The sequence below is a fragment of the Wallemia mellicola genome (assembly GCF_000263375.1).
Source record: "Wallemia mellicola CBS 633.66 unplaced genomic scaffold WALSEscaffold_7, whole genome shotgun sequence".
NCBI classification, from domain to species: Eukaryota; Fungi; Basidiomycota; class Wallemiomycetes; order Wallemiales; family Wallemiaceae; genus Wallemia; species Wallemia mellicola.
In genome coordinates this window covers 238,678-264,362 of record NW_006531964.1, presented here as the reverse complement: position 1 = coordinate 264,362, position 25,685 = coordinate 238,678, and the positions used below count along the sequence as shown (strand labels likewise).

At 40.2% G+C, this 25,685-nt stretch overlaps 12 protein-coding genes and 1 non-coding gene across 13 annotated transcripts; 6 read left to right on the top strand and 7 right to left on the bottom strand.

The window, feature by feature from the left end:
• Positions 1–4,378: 4,378 nt before the first annotated feature.
• WALSEDRAFT_t41 lies at positions 4,379–4,458 on the top strand. The gene has a single exon. It is a non-coding gene; the product is annotated as a tRNA-Leu (tRNA).
• Positions 4,459–5,327: 869 nt separating this feature from the next.
• Positions 5,328–8,716, bottom strand: WALSEDRAFT_60162 (hypothetical protein). The gene is made up of 4 exons (XM_006957829.1): positions 7,791–8,716; positions 6,828–7,744; positions 6,647–6,780; positions 5,328–6,599 (listed from the first exon to the last, which is right to left on the bottom strand). The coding sequence occupies exons 1-4, from the start codon at positions 8,618–8,620 to the stop codon at positions 5,385–5,387; spliced, it is 3,096 nt and encodes a 1,031-aa protein (XP_006957891.1). The 5' UTR covers positions 8,621–8,716; the 3' UTR covers positions 5,328–5,384.
• Positions 8,717–8,766: 50 nt separating this feature from the next.
• Positions 8,767–10,453, top strand: WALSEDRAFT_32246 (RNA-binding domain-containing protein). The gene is made up of 5 exons (XM_006957827.1): positions 8,767–9,742; positions 9,801–9,910; positions 9,959–9,972; positions 10,018–10,145; positions 10,192–10,453. Exons 2-5 carry the CDS (start codon positions 9,893–9,895, stop codon positions 10,386–10,388), a joined length of 357 nt encoding a protein of 118 aa, XP_006957889.1. The 5' UTR covers positions 8,767–9,742; positions 9,801–9,892; the 3' UTR covers positions 10,389–10,453.
• On the bottom strand, positions 8,767–10,453 carry WALSEDRAFT_32245 (hypothetical protein). The gene is made up of 5 exons (XM_006957828.1): positions 10,192–10,453; positions 10,018–10,145; positions 9,959–9,972; positions 9,683–9,910; positions 8,767–9,641 (listed from the first exon to the last, which is right to left on the bottom strand). Exons 4-5 carry the CDS (start codon positions 9,873–9,875, stop codon positions 8,782–8,784), a joined length of 1,053 nt encoding a protein of 350 aa, XP_006957890.1. The 5' UTR covers positions 9,876–9,910; positions 9,959–9,972; positions 10,018–10,145; positions 10,192–10,453; the 3' UTR covers positions 8,767–8,781.
• On the bottom strand, positions 10,394–11,614 carry WALSEDRAFT_60159 (winged helix DNA-binding domain-containing protein). Its single transcript, XM_006957826.1, has 5 exons — positions 11,561–11,614; positions 11,291–11,347; positions 11,131–11,240; positions 10,654–11,081; positions 10,394–10,609 (listed from the first exon to the last, which is right to left on the bottom strand). The coding sequence occupies exons 1-5, from the start codon at positions 11,608–11,610 to the stop codon at positions 10,607–10,609; spliced, it is 648 nt and encodes a 215-aa protein (XP_006957888.1). The 5' UTR covers positions 11,611–11,614; the 3' UTR covers positions 10,394–10,606.
• Positions 11,615–11,987: 373 nt separating this feature from the next.
• On the bottom strand, positions 11,988–14,824 carry WALSEDRAFT_63823 (hypothetical protein; the record flags this gene model as incomplete). Its single annotated transcript, XM_006957825.1, has 6 exons — positions 11,988–12,379; positions 12,425–12,649; positions 12,693–13,184; positions 13,229–13,397; positions 13,444–14,317; positions 14,367–14,824. 6 exons carry the CDS (start codon positions 14,822–14,824, stop codon positions 11,988–11,990), a joined length of 2,610 nt encoding a protein of 869 aa, XP_006957887.1.
• A 63-nt stretch (positions 14,825–14,887) lies between these two features.
• On the top strand, positions 14,888–15,837 carry WALSEDRAFT_45216 (scamp-domain-containing protein). Its single transcript, XM_006957824.1, has 2 exons — positions 14,888–15,421; positions 15,468–15,837. Exons 1-2 carry the CDS (start codon positions 15,053–15,055, stop codon positions 15,744–15,746), a joined length of 648 nt encoding a protein of 215 aa, XP_006957886.1. The 5' UTR covers positions 14,888–15,052; the 3' UTR covers positions 15,747–15,837.
• WALSEDRAFT_68557 (hypothetical protein) lies at positions 15,787–16,184 on the bottom strand (the record flags this gene model as incomplete). Its single annotated transcript, XM_006957823.1, has 2 exons — positions 15,787–15,900; positions 15,989–16,184. The coding sequence occupies 2 exons, from the start codon at positions 16,182–16,184 to the stop codon at positions 15,827–15,829; spliced, it is 270 nt and encodes an 89-aa protein (XP_006957885.1). The 3' UTR covers positions 15,787–15,826.
• A 35-nt stretch (positions 16,185–16,219) lies between these two features.
• Positions 16,220–17,457, top strand: WALSEDRAFT_68556 (hypothetical protein). Its single transcript, XM_006957822.1, has 3 exons — positions 16,220–16,512; positions 16,559–16,698; positions 16,745–17,457. Exons 1-3 carry the CDS (start codon positions 16,225–16,227, stop codon positions 17,421–17,423), a joined length of 1,107 nt encoding a protein of 368 aa, XP_006957884.1. The 5' UTR covers positions 16,220–16,224; the 3' UTR covers positions 17,424–17,457.
• A 171-nt stretch (positions 17,458–17,628) lies between these two features.
• Positions 17,629–18,590, top strand: WALSEDRAFT_68555 (hypothetical protein). The gene is made up of 4 exons (XM_006957821.1): positions 17,629–17,792; positions 17,847–18,020; positions 18,066–18,299; positions 18,360–18,590. The coding sequence occupies exons 1-4, from the start codon at positions 17,705–17,707 to the stop codon at positions 18,461–18,463; spliced, it is 600 nt and encodes a 199-aa protein (XP_006957883.1). The 5' UTR covers positions 17,629–17,704; the 3' UTR covers positions 18,464–18,590.
• WALSEDRAFT_60158 (MFS general substrate transporter) lies at positions 17,681–20,128 on the bottom strand. The gene is made up of 5 exons (XM_006957820.1): positions 19,865–20,128; positions 18,359–19,821; positions 18,066–18,299; positions 17,847–18,020; positions 17,681–17,792 (listed from the first exon to the last, which is right to left on the bottom strand). Exons 1-2 carry the CDS (start codon positions 19,943–19,945, stop codon positions 18,469–18,471), a joined length of 1,434 nt encoding a protein of 477 aa, XP_006957882.1. The 5' UTR covers positions 19,946–20,128; the 3' UTR covers positions 17,681–17,792; positions 17,847–18,020; positions 18,066–18,299; positions 18,359–18,468.
• On the top strand, positions 19,969–23,023 carry WALSEDRAFT_60157 (hypothetical protein). The gene is made up of 4 exons (XM_006957819.1): positions 19,969–20,367; positions 20,415–22,168; positions 22,217–22,319; positions 22,371–23,023. Exons 1-4 carry the CDS (start codon positions 19,983–19,985, stop codon positions 22,952–22,954), a joined length of 2,826 nt encoding a protein of 941 aa, XP_006957881.1. The 5' UTR covers positions 19,969–19,982; the 3' UTR covers positions 22,955–23,023.
• A 7-nt stretch (positions 23,024–23,030) lies between these two features.
• On the bottom strand, positions 23,031–25,322 carry WALSEDRAFT_60156 (DUF1929-domain-containing protein). Its single transcript, XM_006957818.1, has 5 exons — positions 25,204–25,322; positions 25,050–25,157; positions 24,853–24,996; positions 24,568–24,800; positions 23,031–24,520 (listed from the first exon to the last, which is right to left on the bottom strand). The coding sequence occupies exons 1-5, from the start codon at positions 25,300–25,302 to the stop codon at positions 23,212–23,214; spliced, it is 1,893 nt and encodes a 630-aa protein (XP_006957880.1). The 5' UTR covers positions 25,303–25,322; the 3' UTR covers positions 23,031–23,211.
• Positions 25,323–25,685: the final 363 nt, after the last annotated feature.

The window sequence follows — 25,685 nt, the reverse complement described above, 5'->3', positions numbered from 1 at the left end:
TACTGGATCCTGAAACTTTAATGAAAGTGTCCTAAGTTCATAGACGATCACCGTTTGTCTTAACAACTGATGAGGTAGCAGTATTAGTATGGTATTATTGTTTCAAGTCAACTTTTCATATCTTCTGAGATAGCCTTTAAAGGGCATGATTTCTGTATTGTCACAGGCCAAATAATTTTCCATTGCAGACATCTCCATAAATCAAACTTTCCGATTACAACACGTAAATGAACAAATTTCTTCAAGAAGGGAAAAAGAGAGAAAGCAATTGAAGGATTTACTGCCTTACATTGATTTGAGCACTGTTTGGAGAACATTACAAGGTTATCATACATTCATACATATAGCGCATGTAGACACTTATGCCTAGAACTTAACGAAGATCAAGAGAAAAATGTTAATCTCGTCCACAAATCTGATAATCACGCTTATTTAATGATCAAAACCAGCATTTGAATTAATGAGACGTAAGCATTCCTATATTCTTGATAATCCGACAGCGATCCCTCCTATGTCCCTTACTAATCGAACAAGGTGATTTTTTATGTACCGGTGGACGAGACTAATTCATCAATCTGAGACAAAGCCTCAACAACTTCTAACAATCAGGATATTGTAGAAGCCACTCTCAAATGTTCAATATAATTCAACCTTGGAAGATCCGGATGCTAGCATAAACTGGATTGATACCCAGGTCTTCGAGTCCGCAAGTTTCACCTTAACACTAAAATCACGACAAGCTAACACAAGAGGTACAGTACAATCCTGGGCTAGAAATAGACACTTAGTGGAATTTTTCATGACATCAACAATAAAATCGTGCACAATTTTTCAGTTATTAAAGTTGAGTTAGACCTCAACTCGATAAAGTCACTGGTGGTACGTCCTCCAAATTAAAAAATTTCAGTAAGGTCCAGCTAAAAAATTGGTAAGCTCTACGATTGAAAAGTAGACTTTACATCCTAATGACCATCACACTTTTTGTAGTAATATTCAGTTATGACTCAATTATTATCTTCATATATGGATGCGCTAGTCGTTATTGTGGGCGCAAAACCTAGTATTTCTTCCTCTGAATTAGGTGATGTATTCAAAGGATTAGCTTCCAGCCTGTTAAAATCAATATCGGGTTACTTCTTTCTAAAATTATTAACTCATATGGTTATTAAGTTGTCTCAGTACAAGATAGATGAAATTGATAGAGCCGACAACAAAGTAGTGGAAAATGAAGACAACCGAAATCTCGCTCATATTCAACCAGGCTATAAGAGGAAGCTACTTTCTGACTTCTTTTGTTGTTTAGTAGTAGTTGTGATATCTTATCTGATTAGTTTGATATTGGAATATGTAGGCACAAAGTAGTGTTAATAGATAGATCGGATAGATTTTTTGTATTTTGGACTCTGTAAGGGGTTTGTGAACGAACATAATGATATGAGTTTTTATCTCAAAGATAATGAGATGATTGCGAGGGTTTAGGTGCGAGACATACCTTGAAGTATCTTCACTATCAGAAGTATTGTTGGGGTGCTTTCGTTATGGACAATCGCTAAAGCATTAGTTTTCGATGTCGGACGTCATACTGTCATAGTTCCCTAGTTCTAATGTTTTTTTAGCACAACGAAGTGGGTTATGCGACTTCCATCCTGGCAAATAACTGACACAATATTTTCAGCACCTGTCATCGTATTTCAACAAAAGCGTGATGAAGATGAAATTGAAATATATTGTTATGATACAAAGTTTGACTGGATCCGCGAGATAGGAGGCAGCGATATATCGAATTTACCATCATCTAGATTGTATTTTATGGTGACAGCGGAAGTCCTTCAAAAACGTAGAAGGAAAACAAGTTGAATAAACCTAAGATTAACAAGATTATACAAGCCCATTCTAAAGCTTTAACTTGACTAGAGAACTTCTCGGTGTATAAGTAAGTTGCAGTTATTAAAGTGCATATGGTAGCTAGAACGTTTAACATAATATGCTTCTTGCTAGTATAAAGTGCAACAAATAACAAAAAAATGAGACTTTTAATTAAAATGAAAAAAAATGAAACGTAAAATAAAATTAGGGTAATAAGGAATGGGATGTTATAAAATGCATCTTTTCTGTAGCTAATATACCTCCCTCGTGAAGATTCGATTCCTTAACCATGTAGCTCTGATAGGAACAAGTAAAATTCGGAAAGATGATAGAATCTGAATATATTATTCAGAATTCAAAGTTTAACTGTGTCCATCAATAGTTTTTCCAGTATGTGTATTTGAATGGTGCATCGTAATTTACGCATTGACTTCACATCTATAGGGCAACCTCACCCTAAATCTGCAATAGGAGGTTGCCCTGCATCTCACTTACCCTCAATAGAGGCACACACTAAGAATATAGACTATATATGCGATTATTATCAAAGTTTTAATATGTCGCACCGTGCGCCTTACATATATCCATAGTTATTCATACTAAACACAGGAATAAGTAATAAGAAAGAAGTGCCCACTTTCAGCAAGCTAGTTCTATTCTTGATCAGTGTCTTGGAGATTCAAATGTTAACTGAAACATATTTATAATGTCTTATAAATGTTCAGTATCTTTAATGTATGTTTTTGTATGCTTTATCTATTTTGTTATTTGAATATGAAGATTTTGAAAGCTTTCGTAGAATAACGAAAACATAAAAGAAGGTAATTCTAGCAATTGAACAGGGTATAATTCTACTGTCGGACAGTACTAAAACTTGAATGAACCAAAATAGCTCCAATCTAACCTATGGTAAAACATAGTAAGAGAATAAGTTGAACCAAGATAAGATAATAACATTGATATATATCCATTCCAGTAGTTTTCTTTTATTTGTTAATTTTTCGCTATAAGCGTATGTGGAGTAGATAAATGTAAGTAAGATGGGTAACAAAGTGGACATAAATTTGTCTGGATATGAATGGTTTCCTTGACTGTGATTGTATTACTTCAAGAGTAAACATGCTTTGAGATTTTTTCATAGTGCATATGCATATATTAATTTTGATTTTGAAATGTGATTACATTAGAAGCATGAATAAATCTCTTGAACATTATTGTAGTATTTCAGAAGATAATTTTCAGTTCTCATTTTGCTTCTCATTATTGTTCGATTGTTTTTTAACACAGCTTAGTTCCTGATTACACTGTTGATTCGGAGTCTGACAATTAATTGACGCATTATTTCAGTACATTCATTGTGTTCCAACTCTACTGCTAGTACTTATACTGCAAGTCATTCATTTTTGACATAGCCTCCATTACATAGTAGATATATTAGTGCCAATTCTTTTGCAAAATAAGCTTAACTGATTACCGTTAAATGCTTAGTCAATGTATCTGGCAAATGATCTTGAGTGTCAATATCCTTTTCTTCAATTTCTTTTTTTCATGTGTCCCCTTGCTCTCATAATGTTACATCATGTGTTTGAGGCCAGTTTTAGATCCTGATTTAGATTGAGAACTTTAGCTAAGGAGGCTATACCGTCAGATTTGGCTAGAATTGATAACTACACGATTTGTTATTGATCTTTAATTAAATTAGTAAGTTTGGTCAGACACGCCAGAACTACGTTATCTTCTTTAATTGTGCATTGGTTCTATAAAATGAAAGGAGTCTATATATGATGATTCTTAGTACGATACTTGTTAATCTCTTATATATACTTTCCATTATCTCACTGACCGTGTTTCTTTTCCTTTGTTCTTTTCATGGTATTTATGCGATATATTGACAGCGCCTGTCCGATGTCTTGGGCCTATGAGATACATCCGAGTTTCACTCTTACTTGACTCTGTACGTTCAGTCCCAGTACATTAATTCCAAAATTGTATTAGAGGCTAAATATCTTGTCGTTAATTGGTCTAAGCTGCTTCCTCTTGCAGTAAGAGTTAAGTTTCTAGTTGAGAATTAGCCATCGCATTGCGAGAGTTGACCATTTCTTGAGGGAGCTATCCATATTCTCTCTTTTCGATGATTTGGCATATTGCTTGGGGGATCAGCTTGAAGAACAACAATAGGTCAAAACTGTGCGTTCCATAATCTTCACTAAGGGCTCTACGCCTTTCATTTAAGTCAGTACTAAGTTTAAGATCTTGTAACCTTTCGTGTTTTCACGCATCACGGCATCATTGAGCTTCTACATCATTGAAATTGAAACATATATCCGTCAGAATGTTCTCACCCTTAAATTTAGCGCTTGCGAATTCACGAGAAGAAATTTTACGCACATCCAAAAAAGGTGAAGATTTTAGATGATGATGATTCGTCTAAGAGTCTCGCCACATTGCTAATTTTAGCGAGGATCAAGGAAAGGTCTTAATTATGCAAATTTAAATCTCCCAGTTGCTATAAGGCAGGATGGCCGAGCGGTCTAAGGCGCTAGACTAAGGATCTAGTCCGAAAGGGCGTGGGTTCGAATCCCACTCCTGTCACATCTTTTTGCTCTCCCCTAATGAGTATTTTGAAGAAATATTCGATAAAAAATGTAGTTAGAGACACTGAGTGATTTTTTGGTGTTTATTATGTTCATGATTGTAGACTATGTTAACTATATATGATTTAACAAGCAAGTATCACTTTGAAATCCATGTAGAAACAGAAAACTTTAACATAGGTGGGCTTGCAAAGTTCATGTTGATAATAAAGTATGTATGTATCTACTTTATCTCGTGATTGAGTACATTCGGTTTTGGGACAGTAAATAGCAGCAAAGCTGGTTAGTAACTAGGTAGCTTTGGAAATTAAGCCGAAGATAATAAACATCATTTTATTTATTTTGTACTAAAGTTAACATTCAAATGGACAGTTCTCTGATGAAGAATGAATTATAATTTTTAGAACAATAGGTTACTTAAGAGATATCGACGGTTGTCAACACGATGTCTTAATCATACGTCAATCAATGAGCTCTTTAAGAGCTTAGAGTGTACTTCAGAATGAAAAGTGTTTTGTATGTCCTAATACATTTTCCCAATGAAAAGCATTCACCATCTTTGGACGTATCTTTGTAGGTTGAAATGCAGTGATACGATTCCTTTTATCAATTTATAAGTTATGTTGAAATTAGTGCGCGTATTGGTAGCTTCCTGCTATGAAACCCGTACACATAATGTGCTTCGGTACTGAGACCTCGCATTACTTGATAAAAGACATCTTTTATCTCCACATATGACAATCCTTTATTGCGATAGCTTGTCTAACTTGTAATATCTCCATTGAGCGTTGCTCTCGATCAAGCAATCAATTATTCGATCTATTATGGACAAATTATGCACTGTGAAAGTATATATTGATTAAGTTAGCTATTTCTCTATTTATAAAAAAAAGTACAACAACATAAGGCAAGAATAATAAACATTTAAACGTTGCATGTTAGTTTGAAAGCATGATCGAATAAGCCATACGGCTTATGAGACCTGGCATATCTCTCAACGACTACCATATCTTCACCACGTAAGGAATTTTGTGAAGCAAGGCGAACATCCTTGTGAAGTCTGATAATTTGTGATAATTTACCAGTCCTCTTGTCACGAATTTCGATGAAAGTTTCGCAAAATAGCAACAATAGGTTGCCCTCTATCGCAGCATTGTTAACAGTTCCGTTCCACCTAAGTACATTAGCACTCTTGAGTGGAACACCCTTTTCATTAACATATAAACCAAGTGTATCAAAGATCATGATGTACTCTCCACTCTTGACTGTGAAAAGTTCAATAGGTTTGAGCTTCCCTCTACTAATTTGATCGGAAATGTTGGCAATATTAAGCTGGTACTGTCTCGCTTGGTGTCTGTCTTTGAACACCTGATAATTGTGTCCATGTAATCTTGGTAATGTCAACATTCTGTTACTATTTGTAGGATCCAAGACACGCAAGACACCTTCGTCAATCACTGCAACATGCTTGCTGCTTGGGAATGGGAACAAGACGGTTGCTATTCCTGTAGTTTGTAAACTAAGCGCTGGCATAACCTCTCTAATCCAAACTTCTCGTTTCGGTTTCTTAACTCTATTTACGTCTTGATATGCCTGTAAACGTGCGTTGACCGGCAACGGTTCGAAAAATTGAGCAGTCGATTTGTGTAGCACCTTATGAGACACGTAGGTAATTATCGCACTCTTTCCTATCGTACTTCCCACTTTGTAATAGGTAACTTTCTCGCTAGAACTGCACAATCTTATTCTTCCAAATTTCCGCTTAGGGCCGCGTGAACTTGTTGGACAGATTTCCTCGAGGTCATATCCATATAGTTGTCCTTCAACAAGCAAAATCATAAGACTATATTGCGAGAGCACAGTGACACCTTCAACACCCTTCAAACCTATAACTTTCCTGTAACTTTCCTTATCATCTTCATATCCAATGTAAACACCAGAAGATGTCGCAAGTGAAACATAGTTTCTAGAACCCCACTTGAACATACTAGCAGAATTGATGCGGTTAGAGCCTGATTTCTCGTACTTGTCCGCTTGACTTAATACGCTCTGTTGGAAGATAGAGTTTGTTAATGTTTTCGAGACGATCAGCTTGTTGGCCTCAATGAAAGTTCTTCTGATAGCAATAGCTTCGCTAATCTGTATACTATATGAGATGTATCGTAATGATCATTGATCTTTCTCACCTTGAACTTCCAAGTGTCTCTTTCACTTGCTGTAGATGCATATAGTTTGTACTCTTTGCCATTTCCTACGTGCTTGAGGACCATCCCGTGTACCTCTCTTTCTGGTTCTATATGAGTGAACAATATCCTTGATCCTGTCGACAGTTAATCAAAGTCAGGTATTAAAAACGGTACCACTTACCATCTGATCTTCGTTCATCTGAAAGCAAGCAGTTAGTACGATGCGTTGGTGATGGATTCACCTCTTCGATATGACAAAGCTCAAGTGGAATTGGTCTTGATGTGAGGCTGTACCTGATCGCATCAGTTTTCTTCTTCTGCGAAGGTTCGGTGATGAGAACATAGTTATCCATAACAAAGACCTTCTTCGCATGCCAACCATGCAAATCAGTCGCTGACCTTTCACGCTTGAAAAGTATACCATCATGTTGTAACGTGCGTATGTCATCCAATAAGTCAACATCATGTAACTCCCCTAACCTGAAATCCAACGAGGATGCCATCTCCCAGAATTTAACTTTATTGTTTGATTGCTCTATACCTGGTTGCGTAGATTTCGCAATGTCACTGATCGCACGTGCAGCGACAGGAAGATTTTCCCTATCACTGTGATCTTCAGGGGTATTGTCGAGCATTCGATTGAGGAGAAGAGGGTAACGTGGTAACCTAAACACAGGTCTTTGGAGTAATGGTATTATTGATTGACGTTGCGCCTTCGGATGTCTCGAACAAGCTTCGCAGTGGTCTGCGAATTTCTTATTATTGCGCATCTCTGCTTTTAAAGTGGCTTCTTGAATTGGCCAGTGTTTGATATAGGCTTCGTAATCGTCCTGCCATATGATACAAGCACGTAAGATCAAGTCAGCAACTGATTCTATCAATGGGTGCTCTTCATTCTGACGCTCGAAGATCCTCATCAAACCTCTCTTGTGGTTGGCTACCAAGTTACTCAGATTGAATACAGCATCTTTGACAAATTGTGCGCGTCGTTCTTCTGGTATCATGTTGCTATCCCTAATAGGAGGCACAAAAACCTCTTCCAAGAAGTGTAAATCGTTATAATACATTTTCTCAGTACGCATGAACTCGAAAAGTACGCTGGGTGGTGTCAACAAAGCTTACTTTTGGATAGTAGAACACTAACCTTTGTCTAGCAATCTCAACCTTACCGAATGCCTTCAAAGTGTCATCACTGACGAGATTATGCCATTCAGAGGTGACATCTTCCATGTCACTCTGCCATTTCTTCAAATTGTGGTTCTCTACATGCTGTCTCATTCTCTCCTTTTTGACAAAAGTGGATTCATCCTGGTTCCACGTGACATCAGAGGGTACGCCATTATGATGTTCATCGCTTGTGTTATAAGCAGTTGTATCTGGTGTATTGTAGGTCTGTCGGCTTTCACCAATTGACGAGCCAGCGCTGTGTAAATGCGACGAGACCGTACTTTGATCGTTATCATCTACACTGAATGGTTGAGATACTTCACTTTTCGACATTTCAATAGCCTGTGATAAATCCTGTTGCTCTTGTTCTTCAATTGTGAGTTGATTGAACATAGCGTCATGCTCATCGTCTGTGTGCCTGCCGTAGAATGGTTCAACACGGGACTCCATAGAGTAGACTGAGGAAGTTCTTGAATGTGATGTTGGTCTTCGTACCACACTTGCTGGGCTGAGACTTGCGTTATCGCTAGGGTAATTGTCTGAAATCATAGGAGAGATTGGCGTCACTGGTTGTGGTCTATTGCTATCCTTTTTGTTAACCCTCAATGGCTGTACATTACGCTTCAAAACTGAAGTTGTGAACTCTTCATTGATAGCACTCGTGGAGGCGTATTGATGGGGTCTTGCTGGGACGGGTGGAGGCGTAGGCTGTGGATGCCTAAATGACCTCCTGTAATTCAACCTAGATGTACTTGGGTGTATATTTGGTGTATTCGGCGTAGTGTCAGATTCTCCGTAGTATGACATCGTTTCTGAAGTATTTAAACTCTCCTCGTAGGAAGGAGGCTGTTGTACGTTGTTTGTTATTTCACTCAGCCGTCTACCATTGACTTCTGGGACTGGAAAGGCTATGAACTGATTATCCATCCTCACTGTCAGACCAATAGATGTAACACAGCATATAATCTTTAAATTTGTACAAAAATATCTACTGGACTGCTATCCACGGTGTATTTATTCTTTAATTCAACTAAATTTCCATCGACGCAGACATAATTACCAGGATTTTCCGCTTCAAATGACATAGACTTTACATGGTAGTACTCAACGACGAATTCACTATTGCTATGCTTAAGGTTGAGATGATTCCCGTTATCATAAGCAGCATACATAACATCCGTCAATACCTTGGCTGATGTCTGAGTTGCTGCGTCATAATCCTTCTTCTCAAGATGTTCCCTAACGAGAGGATCACGAGTTGGGCGGACTATAACGACCGAGAGGCCTTCCTCAGTGGTGTTGTGCGGTGCAATCACAAACTTCTCCTCTAATCTGTCGATATGGGATGCCAGAAGATAGGTAAATGGACCAGATAAGGTGATATCTTCAACTTTATCGCTAAAAGCACCCTCTGAAAACACTCTACTGGCATATAAATTCAACCTCCCTTCTGTCCATTTCGTGCATACCTCCATAAATGCAGTTTTGAAGCGTTCGATTGAGGTGTCAACACTCCTGAGTTCCTCGCTGCGATGCAGAAGAGCAGCGTGAACGGCGGTCGAGACTACGACATGAGCTGTCTTGCGTGAACTACCATCGTCCACAATAACGTCACTAAGGGCGAGCCTCTTTGCATTGTTTGACTTGCTGACGAATGAATTGAAAGATAGGAGTTTGTACTCGATACTATCCTTGTCGAGGGTAGATGATGAGTGTATAGAGTGATATAACGCATTAGCTGTGCCCGTCGGAACCAAAACTAGCGTTGTTTTTGGTGGGTTATCAAGATCACTCAATCCAGTTATGAACTCATGGGTTGTGCTATCACCTATTCAGATTAGAAAGGCTTCAAGGGAAGACAAAGCATACCTCCTAATAAAGATACTACAAGTTCACCGCCGTTTCGCGCCAACTTTGAGCTTATCTCTTGTGCGTGTCCTTCATATTCGGTGCGTAGGAGCTCATAGCTGATATTACTACTCTCTAGGGAGGGTATTATATGCTGGTGAAGATATTCTTCCGCTAGTTTACCCCCTGAGTTTGGATTGTAGATTACGATCATCGTTGGAGAGAACTATCATGTCTTCTGGTACGAAGGTGAGTGATACTGGCAGTAGAAGTGTATAAAGCTGAATACCATTACAGCTAGGACAGGATGTGTAGGTTATATCTCACTAGACCAACCACACCGCTGATATCCCCAGGAATCGCATCCTCTATATAAAGAACCTACCATATTCTATAACAGGAGAGGATCTATACGATTTATTCGGTAAATATGGCGCTATACGTCAAATTAGACTAGGAAATACCAAGGAAACGAGAGGAACTGGTAAGTTTATACAGTTGAGAAATATCAGTCTGATTAAAGCCTACAGCCTACGTCGTATACGAGATTGTTAATGATTCTAAGCAAGCATTCGATAATCTCAACGGTTTCCACTTAAACGAACGCTATATCGTCGTCATGTACCATCAACCAGAGAAGCAGGCGCAGATCGCTATGAAACAAGCGGAATTAGCTAAAAGAGAGGAAGAATTGGCTGCGTTCAAGCGGGCGAACGATATAGCTTGATCATTTTTCACTAATTTATCTATACAGCAATAAAGAGAATGCATGCATTACAAGAGCACGCGGTTGTACTATTAAAAGTTTACGTTCCTATTGATACAGATTTAAGAATTGATTGTTGCGTTAGAACAGTCCTGGATAACCGAAAGCTAAGGTAAATATACGAGATTATTATTTATTTGTGGCTCTATGTTCTCTATTTCACTAGAGAAGCGCACGAGTTACTATGGCATCGTTAGTACTGAGTGTAGCTGTAAAATCTACTCACTTTACGCGTAGATGAACGCCTGTTAGTGGTTGACTTGCCGTTTAATGGTTTAACAGCAACTGGCTTCTTTCCAGTAGACTTCTTAGCGGTTGGCTTGTTTGCTGCCTTCTCTGTAAGTTTCTTAGTCGCTGGTTTCTTGGTTGCTTTCTTGATAGCAGTTGTTGCTGGTGTTTTTTTGGCAGCTACCCTACGTGTAGTTGAAGAAGTCCTTTTCTTGCTGTCAACAGGCTTCTTAACCTCATTCACGTGCGATGTAGTGACGATCTTCCTTCCTGATGCCGTCGTTCCTGTGACGGTCTTCTTTGGTGCAACGGATTGATTTACGCGTGCGACGCGTTTAGTCTTAGGCTTAACCTTATCGTCATCAGATTCTGAGCTGTCAGATCCGGCACGCTTCTTCGGTGCAAGTTTGACTTTCCCGGTGATACCTAAGCTAGATTGTGAGTGACGACGTAAAAGAAAAGTAAGGAGACAGACCTTTAGGACAAACGAATACGTTGTTTTCGATACCCCTCTTGAGTGACTGAGATAAAAAGTGGGCTGTCATTTTAGATTCTGGGTTGATTTTGTATGCGGAGGCTAAGAACCTGAAGAGTAGGTCAGCTATGGTGGCGTGAATAGGAGTTAACGGTCCTACTTTTTAATGGTCTGACGGGAAACACCGGTTTTGTCATTCTCTTCTGCAATGCATTCCCTGGGTAATCCGTTAGTGACGTGCCTTCATGTGATATTGACGAGGGTAGGGACGAGAGTAGGGACAGTGACAGGGACAGTAGGGATTGTAAAAACGATAACTGGCGGTAACATAACAATAGTATATAGTATCATTCCTCCATAGTAAACCTCCTGTCATATATCCACAGAAAACAAAAGCATTTCTACCGCTCAAAAAAGATCAAAAACTCACTTTAGCATTTCCTCATAGCTTGGGTGATTATTTGATTGTTTTGCTGGCATTCTCAATTCTATCGACCGTGGTAGTTTTAATTAAGCGATTGCGAAACACGCGAAAGGTTATTAACAAGACATTACGAATTAGGAAGTTATTCTTATAACATTTTTTATTCGCTTAAATATATATCGTTCTATGTATACTAATAATTCGCACTCTAAACTGCACCAGGCTACTCCCCATGTATCGATGTTTTAAAAATTTTCGCACGCCAAATCTCAAAGAAGAGCACTGAAAAAGGCTAGAAATATATATATAAATTGCTTTTAATAAACAAATGAAATGAGGCAAATATAAGAAAATCGTATATTGTTCTTCTTTGTAAAATTTATAGTATGCACTTGTTGAAAAATGAGGAAAACAATATGAAATAATCATCTGTCTATCTTCCATAATCTCGTCCGTTGTATGCTGCAGGGTCGACCCAGTGAGTAGGCGCGCCTTGATTTGGTGGTGGTTGCTGAGGCGGCGGGTAGAAAGGTTGGCCAGTGAAAGCAGCTGGAGGCTGATTCACTGGTGAGTAGCCACCTGGCATATTAGGCGAGCCCCTAGCGAAAAGCTTGTTCCTTCTTGATTTCGCAGGTAATGGCGGTGCAGCAAGGTATGCTGGTCTTCTCCGACGGAAGCAGCCACCGAAGATGCACCTGAAAATACCATATAGAACGAGTATTATGACGATAGCAATAATGATCGTTACAGGTATGGCGATCTGTAAATTCTGTCTGTACCAATTTTGGAATGTGTCCTGCCAGCTTCCTGTTTTACAATCGCCCTCTGAGTAGATTGTTAGATCCCAAATAAGAGAAAGTTTTCACCCACTCTCACAAGTACCCCCGTATCCACATTGAGAACCATCCCTGAGTGGAGTCTGGAGACGCACACAGCCGCTTCCTTGAGGACTGTTGCAGGTAACAAGACATGTGTCATCACCACCCATATCACATGCGCTTGTGAGACCCATAGACGCGCCAGCGGATTTACATTGATCATCTTCGGAAGTACATAATCCAGTTGCGCACTTTCTGCCACCACCACAATCAGAGCCTACAAAGTGTAAACTAGAGTCATCATGAACTAGATTACCTACCATTATCTTTGAATTTGTCTTCTGGACAGGCACCCGAGTCACCTGTGCATTTCTCCTCGTAGTCACAGGTACTGTCTATCGAAGGACGACATACTTGGCTACTTGGTGCATATTGGCAATTGTCATCGCAACACGCTTCTGTGCTAGTGTCGCACACTGCGCCGTCTTTGAATTTACAGTCAGATGTGCAACATTTGGTATCACCACCGCCGTCGCACTCCTCGTCATCTTCGACAACACCATTACCGCATTGTTGTAGACTTATAATAGGTTTATCAGAATTTGAAGGATTGACTAGACAAGATGTACTAGTCGATCCGCTACCCATCGCTGAGCAGATGTTGCCTACTGTACAATCACTAAACTTAGTTGCACTATCAGAAGATGTTGCCGACATAATATATTGATTGTCAGCATCGCAGGTATCTCTGTTCAATGGACAGCAGGATTGTTGGAGGCTACATCCATCTTCACAATCGTGGATTGCACCAACTAAGACCTGTTAGTTTATCAAATACACACCTGATTTTACTCACAATTATGTCCTATCTCGTGTGCTGCCACTGCCCACTGGTTTCTAGTTATAGCTGTGACTGCGGTACCTGAGACTGACTGCGACCCCTGCGACCCCTGCGACTTTGCTTGTTGCTGGCAAAGTGTGCTTATCCATGCGACACCAACTTCACTTCCAGTGTTACATTTAGTCTGGATGTTCGTTAAAAACGTTGCTGCTTTGAAGACTGGTACTCACCATTAAATGCCACAATCCTGCACCATCGTCGCCTTTCTGTCCTCTCCAGGCAGAGAACATTGAAAGGCGATCATTTAAACTAACTGAATCGCTACAGTCTTGATTCCATTCGACACTCTGATCAGGTGTGCTTGGGCAACTTGGTTCTTGCACGTTAAGCTCTATAACACCGAGTGAAATCCTAAAGGTATCCTTATAAAGACCAGAAATCTGGTTTACATCTCTCAATATCTGCGTACGAGCATTCTCTTGGGAGTCATAATTTTGTACGTAGGTACAATCAGCAGCGAAACCCATATAAACAAGTCTTTGTTCGGTTGGACAACCATCTGTGGATCCAATACTGTCGACAAGATTAGACGCTGTTTCATCGTTACCCCCGCTAACGTCACCCGTTCCTTGTCTCCTCAGACGTTGACGGTCCTTCGCTTGAGTAATTGCGCGATCGAGAGTGTGATCATCAAGTGGTGCGAAACGAACGAAAGGTTTACTGCGAGTAGACTTTCCAAAGAGGCCTTCAAACCAGTTCATAAGTGGTGAAGACCAGACATGTTTGTTATCGAGAAGAGTGAATGGTGGTAATTGAGTATCATCGGGTTGGATGTCTAATGAGGGATAATGTGTACTATCAGTTGCACAAGAAGATACTAAAGTGCTATTTGTGCGTTCGATGGTGTCACTTTCTTTAAAGATAATGAGTCTTGAGGGGTGATATGACGGGGAGGGATCCTCGTCAGCCATGGTAGCCAAATAAGATGACGGCGTTTTAATATGATACAATTCACCGTCGTAAGTGAAAGAACCTTCAAATTGAGGGGACTGATTATTCTCTACGCCATCATCGTGTATCATAATGTTTGCTTTACCGCGAACGCTGAAGGGTGGTTAAATAGACTGACTGGTGGAGTGTACAAATAACCCACAGATGATTATCTTGGAATAAATCATTGAATTCGTCGTTTCTGATAAGTCTAGCCGCGTCTTGGGCTAAACGCGTATCAGAATGGTGATTCGCGACGGTAAAACCGTGAAACATTCTGTAATTTTCCTTCAACAACGGTTCAGAGTGTGATATTTTACCATTATTAAAGTAATTTATGCGTCCTTCGGGGTGAAATAAGTCGATATTCGGATGTAAATGTAAATTGAAGAGTTTATCGTCTAACTTGAAGGATATACGTAAATTATCATCGTGTTTCACAGCAGGAGAGGTATCTAAACCCCTTTTTGTGAACTCTGGCCAAGTGTGGGGATCTCTAGGAAGCACGTCTATCGAGACGTCCTCCGGATGGGATAGCTTTGTGATGGGAGATGGTTTATGCGAGTGTGCCAATAGGCATTGTGTTATAAATGCTAACAGAAGAATAAAAAATGTCCTCATCGCATTTGAGTCTTGGTTGAATGACGACAAGCGCATTCTTGGCTATTTACGGCGATGAATAAGGTGCCCGAAAATCCGTTCATTGACGACGAGGCACAGAATCCTTTCATCAACGACGACGATGACTTAGAGACGCCTACTCAGACGAACTCATTTACATACCCCACCGCTGGTACTGCTACCACGGCTAACGTTACACAGCGAGAGGAGGATCTAGAGAGGAGGGAAATGGATATACAGCTACGAGAGAGTCGTATAAAGCAGTTCGGTAGAAATAACTGGCCATCTTTCTACCCGCTCATTTATTTGGACATAAAGGAGGAAATCCCTGCTGAACATCGCTCTACTACCTTACTAGCCTACAGGTTGTGGCTATTTCTAGTCGCTGTATTTGCCATCAATTGGGTGGCATGTCTTTTGCTACTCATTCAGGGCGACGGCTTCGAGAGTCTGGCAGCTGCTAGCGGCTACCTGTTGATCATCCCATTATCATTCCTCTTATGGTTTAGACCACTCTACAATGCTCTCATGAAGGGTCACGCCTTCTATTACCTCGTTTACCTCTTCTTCGCGGGATGTCACATCGTTTTTTCTGTCGTAAGGGACAACTTTCATGTTATAGACCGCTCTTACGATTACGCAGTATGTATTTATTGGTATACCTTCCACTGGCGGCGCTGGTCTCATCAATACCATACGCGCGTTCACTTCTGGTAAGATCGCTGCAGGTGTTCTTTGTGCTGTCAGCACAGTGGGATGGGCTATACAGGGACTCGGTTTCGCCTGGATTTATCTCCAAATATACAAGTTATATAAGCGCAAGGGGTTGACTATCGATGCTGCAAAATCTGAAGTCACGGCGCATGGTTTCAGAGCGTATTTCTCAGTTTGTTCGGCGCTTTTGATGATGAATTCAAGCTAACACACCCTCAGCGCAGTTCTAATATTTAAAAGATATCAATGTTAATTGTACACGTAGTTAAGAAATGCAAGTGATTAGAATTACTCAATTATCCTCCAGTTGTACTTGTTAGCACCTCTGATGAGCTCGTCCTCTTTCTTGGTTACATCCTTTCCTGCGTTGCGTTAGCCAAGGAAGAAGACATAGAGTGTACCCGCCTTTCCAAGTTAATCTGCCATATACCGAGCCATGACCGCCTGCACGGAGTTTGTACCTAGTGATAGTCCAGAAAGTATCCTGGTCTGATACGCCTTTCCATCTAGATTGTGCGACTCGCATGTTGGTATCTAACTTTGGTAGTTTTGAGATAACCAAAGGTAATTTATGTCCGCTCGATGATTTTAAAGTGTTTATTGGCGATTGCTTAGCGAATTCAATAAATTTCTTTGGTAGAGCCATCGTTGTAGTTTATGAAGAAGCTTCTTTTTTCGCATCGACGATGAGGCAAATTATTCCAAGGAGCGTCCTCACTAGATTTCCTAAGGTGCATCTAGCCGTAGAGCGTAAATCTAGACATAGCGTTTTTTCAAACCGTGTATTCAGTCCTGGCCAGTTCGTACATCCAGCTGATAGAGTCAAGTACTGGAATATCGTACCAAAGGATACCGTCAGAATACTCAAAGGGCGTCAAGATATTAAGAAGGATAGTGACGGTAACGACGTTATTACCCCCGTTCTCCAGGTCGACCAGTTTAAGAATAGAGTCTTTCCTGAATCCGGTTTGAAAGTGGGTCTTTATCATCGATTTTAACGACTCTCTTACAGTTCATTAGCAAAAGAGAAGTGTGCCTTTGTCCGCTAGCAATCCGGATATCAGATTCCAATCAAAGGTCAAACCAGTTCACTATTCAAATGTGCAACTATTCTTGGGAAATTTACCTCCAAAGAATGACCCAAATGGTGAAAAGCTACCGTCAGTTCCTCCTTTCTAGCTTATATCATTACTCACTTTGATACAGTACATACGCTGTCTCTTTGAGACGTTCAAAGGCCATTGTTAGATCAAAAGTTAGATTAGATGGTACTAGAACACAGCATAGATTGGTTTGGAAGAGATTTGCTACAAAGATCAGCCCACCAGACCGTGAATTCGACCTCAGCAAACCAATTCCATGGCCAACTTATGAAAAAATCCAACGCAAAGATTACACAGATAAAGAAACACCAGAGAATGTTCTCAACAGGGTTACATTCAATCCATCACCACTCACAAAATCAACCAGTCGCACAAGCTACGATTACATCCTTGGTAAGAAAGAAGCAGGTCCAATTGAGCTCGCAATCGCCCATGAACTTGCTAATCCACACTCTAAACACAAGAGAGCTCAACGTTATGCTGAAAGGCAACGCAAATGGGCATACAGATTGCAGGAACTTGAAAAATCTGAAAAATCTTCAGGTGTATGGACCACAGCTGCACAGGCACAAAATGAAGCCCGTAGATTGTGGACTATTGAGAGAGCAGTTGCTAGAGCTGAACAAAAACTCGTTGATAGCCAGGGTACACCTGAAAAGAGGGAAAATAAGAGAGTACTGAGAGAAGCTAAGAAGGCAGCCAAGGAAGCGAGAAGAAGTGCGCTCCTCAGCAACCTCGTCCTCAACAAAGACGGAAAGATTGTACATAAGCGTGACTTGTAGATATTTTCATAGATTGATTCATTTTACTTATTTTGGTAGGCAACGTGACATCTTACAATAGTTGTAGACTTGTGTGTTGACGACAGCTTGTAAACGATGTGGATGTTTTGGTCAGTTTATCAACATGCATATATACCGATTGTTACACTCCTTTACTGAACTCACTAATGAAGAGAGAAGCCGAACAAAAGGAGCTGATAGACACAAAAAAGCCAAAAAGGGACCTCCTCCTTGAGGAGATAACTAAGCCTGCTTTTGTTGACAACTATAAACTTGAGGATATGCGTGGTGGCGATTTCTTCTACATGAATGAGTTTCTCAAGCAAAACGAAGCGAACGAGTTGTACAATCAAGCGTTAGAGTTGGAATGTAAGTCTAAAACCACATACGCCGTACAAACGCGTACAAACTCATTTATTACAGTCTATCGACCCACTTTAAAGATATACGGGAAAGACGTCATTCAATCTCGTCAAGTTGCTGTCTATGCGATAGAAGAAAAGCGTGCACATATGAAATACAGCAATCATGATGCTAAAGTGAATCATCCATTTCCTCAGCTCGTCAACCAAATCGCCGGGCGATTGAAAGAAGTCAGTGAGTTTGTGTCCTATCAATGGGACAGCTACTTATACCCTACAGCTGGTGTAGACTTTACACACTGTATGCTAAACTATTACCAAGATGGCAGTGTCTATATTGGCAAACACAATGATAATTTTAACAATCAAGTCATAGCAACTGTCAGTCTAGGTGCTGAGAGAACGATACATCTCTCACCGCAGACGACGAAAGCTGCACTCAAGGTATACCCAGAGACAGATGTTCCAGGACGGGAGAAGAGCACTCTCAAGCTCACAAACGGGAGTTTATTTGGTGAGTGAAAACAATTGTCCGTTTTAATTATATCAGAATGCTTATAATGTACACGTTTAGTCATGCAAGGATCTACACAGCGTTATTGGAAGCATGAAATCAAGAAAGAACCAAAGGTTAAAACCGGTCGGATTAGCTTGACCTATAGACAGATCGTTGATTGAGATATTCACTCTGATCTTTCGTCTATCGTTTCTTCTCTGAAAATAGGCGTACGGGATGACCTCCTCTTTGCGCAGTATATTGACAAAGCTAATGCGATCACACATGCCATTGTAGTTAAATGTAATGAAGAAATATAGCAAGCGCGTCCTTCGAGACATGTTGATGCGGTCGCTGGCATGTTTAATATGTTCTCTAATTTAGAATACTTCTCTAGTTCGTCCTCTGTTGGTGCATGTGAGTCGTAGATTCCACCAAAGATTAGATTGAGAACTGGGCCGGCTAGAGCTGGTGCAAGCGACATTAAACCCCAATTAGATGAGAAAGCGTGAAGTCCCCATATCTCCAATGTCAATACTGGTCCAATGGCGAAGAGACTTCCATACGATAATCCAATCATAGCAGTTGCCCAACCGAGCTGTCCTGGGACCTTTATTGATTGCGCAACTAACTGTGAGACCACAAAAGCGCTTGAAATTACAGCTGCCCACCATGCCCTATTCAACTTGTACTTCTTGTGACTGTAATCAGAAATTAATCCAATAATGATCCTACCCGCACAATTTGTCAAGCTGAGCAGACTAACTTGTTTCGTTTGAGCTTGTGCCACAGTGACAGGGTCGTAATGTGGATGGTGATAAGCGTAAAGTGCTTGTACGACAGCTCCGACGTTGTTAATCCACATCAATCCCGTACCAGCTAAGAGTGCTATGATGATGAACATGAGCCAAAAGTCTAAGCTTTTAAGGATAGCAAGTGGTGATCCAGAGGTGAGTATGTCCTCATCAAGCGAAGCGTTCTCGTCAAAAAGTGGACGTCCTTCCTCATTATCAGCTACTTTCTCACTTTCTGGCGGAACCACATTGATAAATAAAGCACCAAGTAATACGGATAATGAAGTACCAATCGCTAGTGCGAGCAAGAAGTCATCAGTTGATCCTTGGAAAGCTTCGTGGCTAATAAATGAATAGAAAAAGGCGCTCAAACCGAATCCAGATAGAACAATACCAGACGCGGTTGCTCGTGTGTTATCATTAAACGACCGTGCTGTTGCGTTTAATGCCGACAATAGGGAGCCACTACCACCCATACCGGCAATTATCGAGAGTAAGGAAACCCAGACGACAGGGTTTTGTGAATGAATTAAACCAGCGTAGAATGAGTATATACCAAAGTAACCAATAAATAGCACACATGAGCTGATTAGAAGCGGTATTCTGAGTGGTAACTTGTCGATAAACCGTCCCCAAGCGGGTGCAGTGAAGTAAACACCTGCGTTTCCACAACTAGCGACTATACTAATCTGCGTGTGGTTTAAATCGAGCCTCCTCGCTAGTTGTTCTCCGTATGAGCTGAATACCTAAGATAGTTAATAGATATCAAAAGCGGAAAAATGAACATACATAGTTCGTTCCAGCGCCTAGTGCTGTTATAAAACAGAATAGTAATGTTATTGTACGCGTAAGATTTGCAGAATTACGCATTCCAGCCGACTTGGTTGTTGATAGTGAACCACAACGAATGAAGGACGTCAATATAAATATAAGCGTCAAATTCGCACAGCCGAAGCTTGACGATAAAGGAGAAGCTTATCCTACGATAAATCTAAACGAGGATTCTCTAGAACCGAATATCAATATTGCCTTAGATTTACCAGAGGAGCAGCATATCACAGGAGCTAGTGTTACACCGACGCGCATAGTACATTTGGATAAAGATGATGATGACACTATTCCATTCCCAGCTGCTCTCATACCTAACAGTGATAGAAGCAATCGTACACTCCAATACAACAGACACAGCTTCAAATCGGATAATTTTAGGAAAAAAACTGCTCCAGCATCAAGTAAAGTCATACGCGGTTATAATGGTCGTTGGATAAAGGTTCCTATCAACGAGAGTCAAGGTTTGTCTCCCGTGGAATCCCGTACGTCACACTGACACGATTGACAGCTGATACAAGCCCTGAGAGGATGGATATGGATTATGTATCCAGAGAAGGTAGCTCAACGCCAGTCTCAGAGCCCGAAACGGAGTTATTGTCTCAGAAACCAAACAAGGAGAAGGGTAAAATGGTACATAGTGAACCACTTGGTAGCCCATATGTTGAAAGTACAAGTACCATGCGGTCGCTCAGTACAAATTCTAACATACCCGCGAATCGAGAGGATGGTTATAGGCATGATGGTTCAGTACTTTTCCAAAAACCAGCGGTGAAGCAACCAGAAGGATCTATAGCGAATACCATTAGCCATCAAGAGGATCCTTCAATTCTAGAACGGAACCGGCGATCTAGTACTTCTCACTATACCAAATCAAAAGTTGATAAGGAACCACACCTCGAGAGGGCTGAAGAGATGCGCTTGGGTGCTGCTGGGAACGCGGGCGACACACAACTCGGACAGGAGGTCGAGGGAGCTGACGAATCCCAGGTTGTAGAGAGACCACACAGAGTTCTCAGAAAACGTAATAAAAGCAGCATAACTCAACTCGAACAGGAGTCTGATGAAGATGATGAAACTACTCAAAATTTCCAGGAAAACTCACGCAAAGTTAGTAAAAATCGTAATGGCGGCAACTCGAAATCTAGTCCTCCGACTGGCGGTACACCTGCATTTGAAAGAATAACATTGAAATTGCCAGCACGTCCGAAAAACGGACAGCCTAGTGAGCCTATCAGGATTATCAAGACGGCTGTCTCGCCTCCGAAACGGACTGAGGCGCGACAACAACGGTGGTACAGAGCACCACGTCGTCACTCCCTGAAAGACGATTCAGAAAAGGAGCAACAGGGAGAGGTTCACTCAATCTCCCTAGATAATAGTCCATTGAAAGAGCAGAAATCTGAGCAGGAGCCTTCTACTCCTAAGGTAACTTATGAACCTGAAATTAATGATATAGCAAAGCAGCTCGAGAAACCAGATCAATCGCAAAGTCAACCACCTCAAGAAAAACCAACATCACAACCACTCTCACGAATCTCCTCAACTCCTGTACCTCAACGAGAAAGTGAAAGGCTGTCGAAAAGGTACAAAAAAGAACATGATAGTAAAGATTCCGACCAATCTGGACAGGTTATACTTCAATTCAAGAACATTATAGCAGAGTCTAATGATAACCACCAACCGAAAAGAAAACCACAAGAAAGGAGAAACGAACGTCAACAAGCTGAAGACTCACGTAATCTCCTAAATGAAGCTAAGGAGCTCAAATTGATATTTGATACTCCAACACCAAAGACACCTTTAGAAGATATTGGAAAATTACAACCTAGACCTGAGCCAACAAGTAAAGCAGTTAATGGTTATGATTTAGGTATTTACGGTAGAAAAAATATCATTCCACCGAGATATGATGATGTACCATCGAATGATTTTGCTGATCAACTCAAACGAAGGGTTAATGACATAAAACTATTCAGCAAAGGTTTCATTAAACAAGCAGTCGATAATCCAGTCATTGCTCAGGATACCCTTATATTTGAAGATGGTATTTCTCTTCAAGGTCTCTTCATGAACACAATGATTATACCGGTATTTCGAGCCTTCTGCGGAGATGACGTTACGTTTGAATCTTTACACCACAGAAGATTGTTGGTGGTAATCACTGATAACTGTATGGTTCTATTGGACTATTATAACTTTTCAGGCTATGAAAGTGCGAAATGTTTCAGAGCTATCCCATTTTATTTGATCACCGATGTTATGGTAGGTGTAACAGAAGCTAACATCCTCACCTTCTAATGGCTTTATTAGGTACATGAAAATCCTCAAGATTTACCGTTCATTGCATTCAAACTTGATCATAGAGATCCATTCGTTCTGAATTTCTTTGAGGGTAAAGCTGAGTATAATCCTGGTTTGTGGCTTTATTAATGTTTTATCATTTCTAACAATATATTACTCTTAGAAGATGACTATATATATCTTTTCTTAGACAACCGAAATGAAAGATTTCATCATATACCCTTCAATTATTGGCTAGATAAATTAAAGTACACAATGGATATAAAGAAAAAGCCAATTCATCAATTGCCACTTATTGAAACAGTTGGGTATTATGGTAAATTCCAAGAAGGAAAACTCAAGCAAGCAATTTTCAGAATCAAAACAGAGGAGATAAACAGAATGTATTTAGGTGCAAAGTATAAACCAATAGATGGAAGGAAACCAAAAGGTGAAAAGCATGTCGTGCTTTCTAAGACACCTAAACGCCGTTACAAGAATAATGATCATTACGTTAGCATTTACTCTGAAAACTCACTACATCCAAATAAGAAACAGCTTAGATCATCTACAGGCTCAATACCTCCTAGCTTTTTACCTGCACAAATGCACGAACACTTACCAGAAAACAGAAGAAGTACAATTAATTTAACAGATAGTCATGATTTAAACATTCCATCGTCAACGTCAAAAGAAGTTATTGAAGTTAGTGATTCAAATTCAGAATCCCATGTTGACGAACCTATGAATGATGATCAAATTAATTGACAAGACCTACCCAGTTGAAAAGGAAGAGTATAATGCAAAAATCCTACAATTTTTCTTTTAGTTGTATTCAATTTTATGTTAATAATTAGTTTATGTATTCTGATCAATATTAAATAAGTATATACAAAAGTCAAAAAGAGCTTTAGATGGTATGGTTGTTTTACATACGTAAATAACAAAATTAGAATGTTGAGTAGCAGAAGAAGATTATGTAAGAAACGCCTCAGTGTTTTAAGATTAAGATATTAAGAGACTTCTTAGAGGTAGTTAGCTAATGAAGCAATTGCACCAATTGCACTAATAGCAAAGAGTCCAGGTACGACGGATCCTCTGTAAGCAGAAGATGAGTTTTGTACTTGAGAGTCAGGCCTTTCAACATCGGATGATGGTTCCAATTGAGAATTCTCTGAAGTTGGTTGAACACCAATTTCACCAGAACCAATAGTTACCCAATGACCATAACTTGGAATACCATCAACAGTAATAAAGATTAAAGCTGGACCAGGTTGGAAAATGTTTGGATTGTTTGGCATTTGTGCAACATGCAATATACCTTCTTCTTCACTTGTAGCTGTCCATGTCGTACGTAATTCCAAGTATCTCTGACCAAAGTTCATTGCATGTGTTGAGAAACCAGGTCTAATAACGACAGCCTTTACATTCTGAAGGTTGCGTGAATCACCTTTAAGATCTGATGAAGACAGTTGAATGTCAAATGAGTGACCACCATATGATAATTGATCAGGTAATCCTTGAGGTTGTGGTCTTGGTTCATTGTACCAAGTTGGGTACCATCTTTCAACACGATAATCAGTGTTCCATTGACGATCTTCGGTTTGAATAACGTCGACGTTAGGATTTGATCCGGAAACCCAAACAGAACCATCTTCTAATAAGGTTGCGACACTATGATACAATCTTGCGACATCACTACCATCTAAACCATCTCTTGAAATACGTTCACCCTTTGGTGCATTTGGATCAAAGATGAGAGGCATATAAGTTGGATCATCGGCATATGATTGACCAACTGCCCAAGTATCATTACCATAACCAGCTGAACCCTTGGCACCACCGTTCAATAAAACTAATTGACCATTTGGCAAGTAAATAAAGTTACCCATTGTTCTTGGTTCAGGTAACTCATCATCTTCCTCCCACTGTGGGTTCTCTGAACCTTCTGGTTGTATTCTGACACATGATTTGTCTGCCCACTTCTTGGTAATGTCGAATCCAGGACCACCTTCGTTACCCCAACCATCTTGTGGAATATCTTGACCACCACAGAAGAGGAATGATGGATTGTAGTCATTTTCTGGTGTCAAAGGTAAGACAGCAGTTGCACCACTAGCTGGATAAGCTCTGGCGGCGTGTGGAATATCTGGGAGTGTCTTATATTCGAGCTTATCGTCGATATCCCAAATGATGGCAGCGTACATCGCTTGTACGAATAATCTACCTGATGGTAAAAGGTAAGCTAGTGGATATAAGTTGATTGGCATAGTGCGCTCTCTCAAGAAGTCGAAGTCAACTGGGTCACCGTCGCGAGGTGGGTAGAATTCGTAACTGTAAGCTTTGTTAGATACGCTACAAAGAAAGTGAGTAACACCCACGTTGGATTGTTTTGTGCTTCTCCGTTAATATATCCACCCCACTCATCACCACCCATAATAATGGCGTCACCTCCACCGAGTGTCTCTACAGTAGGGTACCATCTTCTACCTGTCATGAACTGATCGTTATCTGACCATTCTTTGCTACCGGCGAGATCGAGAATTCTTATAGCAGCACCACCGTCTTCGTTTTGATATGGATTTGGTTTATCTGGGTAGTCGTTGACAGCAGCCTATATTATTGTTAGAGAAGGTGTTGCTATGAGTGTGTATAGCTTTACTCACACCACCGTGTGTAACAGCTTGGTTACCACCGACGTTGAGCCATCTACCGTCAGCAAGGACAGCACCTCCTGCACAGAAGGAATTTGTTACGACATCTTTTGGCTCAGCAGTATTATCTTTAGGATTGTATACAGCAGCCCAAGCCTGATGGCATTCTGATTAGATGATGGTCGCTAATGATCAAACTACAAACTTACTGGATGTCCATTGATTTGTGTAGGGTTATTCTCAGTCTTATCGAGAATCCAGACGTTTCCGTCTCTTCCTAAAAAAGCCATTTGTGCACTGACTAAAGAATCACCAACCTTGATTATCGTTAGGACAATCTATCTAAGATAAAGATAGACTTACTAGTTCATAACCACCAGGGTTAGCAGCTTGTGAAAGGGATAATACCGATGCGGCAGCTAAGAGGCTGCGCTTTTTGTATTTGGGTACTCTTATTGGCATTGTATTAGTTTCTTTTTTTGGTTGATATAAAACTAGTTTAAGGAGTGTGAGAAAAACATTATTCTGCTTTTATAGGTCCCAATAAATTTATCCATTTTGAGATGTCCGCTCTATGTTTCGGCGCTTCGAAAATTTTAGCTTCGCATTATACTGCTTCTTATTAAATAAGATAAAAGTAGCATCTAGTTTCTTTGAACCAGTAGTAATGTAATTAATACTTTTCTGCTTCATTACCGCAGCTTTGGTCGTTTAAACGTGGAAAATGAAATTTTTCATAACAATTAATTAGCGGACTTTCCTAAAGAGGAAGTTCCAAATATAATCTTTAATATAGCAAATAGCCCAATGAGGTCAATATTAATATATGCTTTTGGAAATCTAGA